The sequence below is a fragment of the Populus euphratica genome, unplaced genomic scaffold (assembly GCF_000495115.2).
Source record: "Populus euphratica unplaced genomic scaffold, PopEup_1.0 scaffold603.1, whole genome shotgun sequence".
Classification (NCBI taxonomy): domain Eukaryota; kingdom Viridiplantae; phylum Streptophyta; class Magnoliopsida; order Malpighiales; family Salicaceae; genus Populus; species Populus euphratica.
The window spans coordinates 100,715-104,672 of NW_011500275.1; the positions used below are offsets into that span (position 1 = coordinate 100,715).

The 3,958-nt window shown below is 34.9% G+C and overlaps 1 protein-coding gene across 1 annotated transcript; it reads right to left on the bottom strand.

The window, feature by feature from the left end:
- Positions 1-1,022: 1,022 nt before the first annotated feature.
- Positions 1,023-3,264, bottom strand: LOC105113026 (uncharacterized). Its single transcript, XM_011009006.1, has 3 exons — positions 2,178-3,264; positions 1,970-2,045; positions 1,023-1,503 (listed from the first exon to the last, which is right to left on the bottom strand). The coding sequence occupies exons 1-3, from the start codon at positions 2,799-2,801 to the stop codon at positions 1,346-1,348; spliced, it is 858 nt and encodes a 285-aa protein (XP_011007308.1). The 5' UTR covers positions 2,802-3,264; the 3' UTR covers positions 1,023-1,345.
- Positions 3,265-3,958: the final 694 nt, after the last annotated feature.

A 3,958-nucleotide genomic window follows, 5' to 3' on the forward strand; every position in this document is an offset into this window, starting at 1 on the left:
AATAATATGTGTTTTCTTTTCCTTTTTTTTTTTCTTTATAGAAAACATGTTAAGGATTGCAAAACAACAAAGAAGTGTGGTTATTTGCTTATTGAATTAAAATAGGTTCTTATTTTTTTAATGGTAATGTTTTGAGTCTTGAATCCTTTGTAGAATTAGGTTTTTTTTTTTTTAACTTCATTTCTTGACTTTTGATTTTTATATCAAGTTTTATTTTTATTTTTTAATTGTTATTTATAATTTGTTCTTATCATTTTCTTAATTGAAATTATTTTTCAATTTCATCTCTCATGATTTAGTTTGATTTTATTTTTGTATCAAATTTAGTCTTTATTTTTTTCAAATCTATATATTTTTCTTTTTAATCCCTTTTTGTTTGTTGAATTTTTTTTTTTCAATTTTATCCTTCATTATTTTAGTTGGTTGGGAATTTAACATTATTATTCTTTTGTGTTTTCCTTTTATGTTGTTATACGACCTTATGATTCGTGTTATGAGTTTTTGAAGATTAAATTGGTCTCACAACTAAGTTATTTTGGTCTCACAACTAAGTTATAGATTTAATGTGCTAGCTCGGATAAACTTGGATCAATTTATTTTATTTTTTAAAATTATTTTTATTATTTTCTCATTCAACATATTAATTTTTATTTTGTTAACAAATAAGATAATTAAGACACTTTAAAAATATAGTAATGATATATTTTTATAATAATGACAAGTATTTATCTTTTACAGATAAATTATTATTGATTTTTTTATGTTGGTATCTTATTTTCTAATTATATTATTAAATTATTTAAAGTTATTAAACTTATTTAAATTCATAATTAAAAACTTAATTTTTTTTTAAAAAATAACTTGACATCATCTTGATAAATGTTTTATGTTGAACAAAGATAAACTGCCCGTGGCGTAGGGCGTCACCGACATAGTGTGTGTATTCATGAGACAACTTTCAGGGAATAATGGTGGCAATTACAAGGAGTTATGTCACAGGGAAGCGTCAAGTCCTTGCAATAGAAACAAAATCATGGGAAACTGGATTTAAAAATGGGCCACTGCTCTATGAGCGTAGCTAAAAAGTCTTTAATTTATTCCAATATTGCCTAATTTTAAAAAAAAACTCCACTCCTTTCGACCACACAGGAACAAATTAGGTCCCAGCTTGTTAGTCGAAAAGTGAACCAGATGACCACTCCTAATCTGATCCTTACTAACTTCAAAGAGACAAAGATTCGGGTCCAGCCACTCATGCTAAGCCTGCATTTACACTAAATTAAGCACCTAATCACACTTAATTAGCTTAGAATAATCGCCAAATATTAAGTATATTATTTCTTGTTCACTTCTCTGTGTTATTTGAGCCAGCGGCAGCGGCCGTAGACGTCCAGAATTGAGCACTTTTGATCTTTGACACACTCGCCAGGACACGTAACGGGATCACATCCCCTACAACAGTCACCTTCTTCGCTGCAAAGTCTATGTTGAAAGATGTCACACCTGCGGGTACAGAGACCAATGCTTTACATCAATTAGTTTGAGTAACTTAGGACAAAAGATTCACTCATAGCCATCATTATTGGCCGATGTTGGCATCCTAACAGCCATAATTAACCTTCGAATCCAGCTAAAAGCATGAAAGTTGAATTGACTGAATGAAAGACACTTTTGAACCCATAAGTTCATTCGCAGATGACCTCATATGGAATTTCGTTGGAACAGAGTACTGTTGATAGGTTATGTCAAATTAATGATGCCCCTCTCTCTCTCTCTCTCCCCCCCTCCCTCCATTTCTTTAATTAGTTTTACCAAATACGTAAATGAAAACGAAGGTGGATTCAGAAGAAGACAGGATATAGAGACTGGTACACTTCCTGGGGAATAATAAGGTTTGAAAGAGAGAGCGAGAGAGAGAGAGAGAGACAAGGGTGAGATCAACTTGGATGGCATTGTCACATGTTCATACCTTCCATTCTAGACAGATGTTTCCTCACTTTTCCCTCGCAACCTTTGCAGTGTAATGATACTCTCAAAACCACTACCTGAAATCAGAATATGAGTAATTACACCGACGAATTAATTTGACTGTAAATCCTTTGAACCATAAATATGAAGAATTGCACTACTTACTGATCTTAGTAACTAAAACATATCAGCCAAAGTTAAGTGCAAACCTGATTCGGACTTGAAGATGAAGATGGTTTCGAAGCTGTAGATTCCTCTTTACTTAAAGCTTGAGTACTCATGTTGGGTTCAACAGGAACTAGCTGTGCTGAAACTGGATCATAGTCTGGTATCCCATCGAAGAAAGCTGCGTGACCCAAAAGATTTCTAGACGAGCCAGGAGGGGCAATTATAGAACCCCCAAGCTTAGCCCAGCTCTTTCTAACAATATGTTTTGGAACATTAAGAGAAGCAGCACTCTTCTTATCATCATCACCAATATCATCTGGCTTAAAAGAGATTTTCTTGGTCTTTTGATCATTTGGTTTGGGTTTTGGTTTTGTAGAGTTCGACTTCTTGTTGCTGTTTTGATCACTGGCTTTATTCTTTGAAGTGCTTTTTTGGCTCTTGTGAAGTAGCTGATAAGGGACGGGGTTGATGGGTGGTGGTTGAGAAGTACAAGGAACTAAAGGGAGAGTTCTTGGGATTCTTTTTTGGTCTCTGATGACGGGGTTGCTGCGATCAATGGTTGGGCCACCGAGCTGAATGGTGGAGGAGGAGGAAGAAGGCCGATCCATGCTCATGCATATGGCTGTTGAAGCTTGAGATGCACAAAACATATCTATTTTCTTCATCTTCGGAAGTTGACAAGAGGGGTGGCCTAGCTAGCTAGTGGTTTAGAGAATCTGCATTTCAGAGAGAGCAATAGAAAGACTGAGAGAGTGAGAAGAACTTCTGGTTTTTCGTTATGCCTTCAATTACGCTTGAACAACTTCAACAATTTGGATAGAGAGGCAGAGTGAATGAAGAATATCACAATTTCACTACGGGATTTATTATCTAACAAAGAAGTACGGATCAAGTGGAGAATTTTCTAAACTTGCAACTCTTAAGCAGTTGCCACAACACAGTCTAATGATTGGTATGTGATGAGTTTTCTTTTTTCTTTTTCTTTTTGATGAAGATGAGAACTCTTAATCAAGCAGGAAATCCTTACAGAAAGTTGAAAGTTCAACCCATAACATCTTGAGTGGAGAAAAATGATTCATGCAGCAGATACAGATCACAGCCACTACTAGTAAGTTTGTAACTGGTCCATGACATGCATGCTTGTGCCTCCAGTAGGTTTGACATTGACATAAAGGGCCCACGGCACAGCCATACGAGCTAGAGTCCAAGTCTAACGGCATTATAGGACTGCATTAATTTGCTAGATAATTAACCCCATTGTAATTGTAAACTGTAAAAGGCACGAAGAAAAGAAAAGATTTGCACATGGGCTGCTGCTGCTGCTGCTGCATTTCTTTTACTTGGAGGACAACCGGAAAACAGTGATCTTTAATGGATGAAAATGAGATGCAACCACTTCTTTTCCCAGATTTTAATGGGTGAAAATGATATGAACTGGGCGTTTTTCTCTCTTTAGAAAACATATCAAGTTCGACAATGTTAGTACAATTTGCTCTGACAAAATCATCCATCTTGGTTACTGTGTTAGACGCAGAGTAATTTTAACAAGAATTGAAAGTTAACAAGAGGATTGATTAATAAGGCTAGATGATTTCCAATCCATTATTCTTTAATTTCAGAAGAATCTTGTCTGTAAAATCATATGGAGCCCACTGAAATCTCTAAGCTTAGATTAGCAGAGATCTCAGAGGAATTTCCATAAAATGCATTGTCTTGAATGTAACATTATGGCTTAAACAAGACAATTTTAGAGGGGTAAATTAATGTATGGCCTACAGTTTTAATGGTTAATTAATAAATAGTTGGGCAAGAAGTTGTCTAT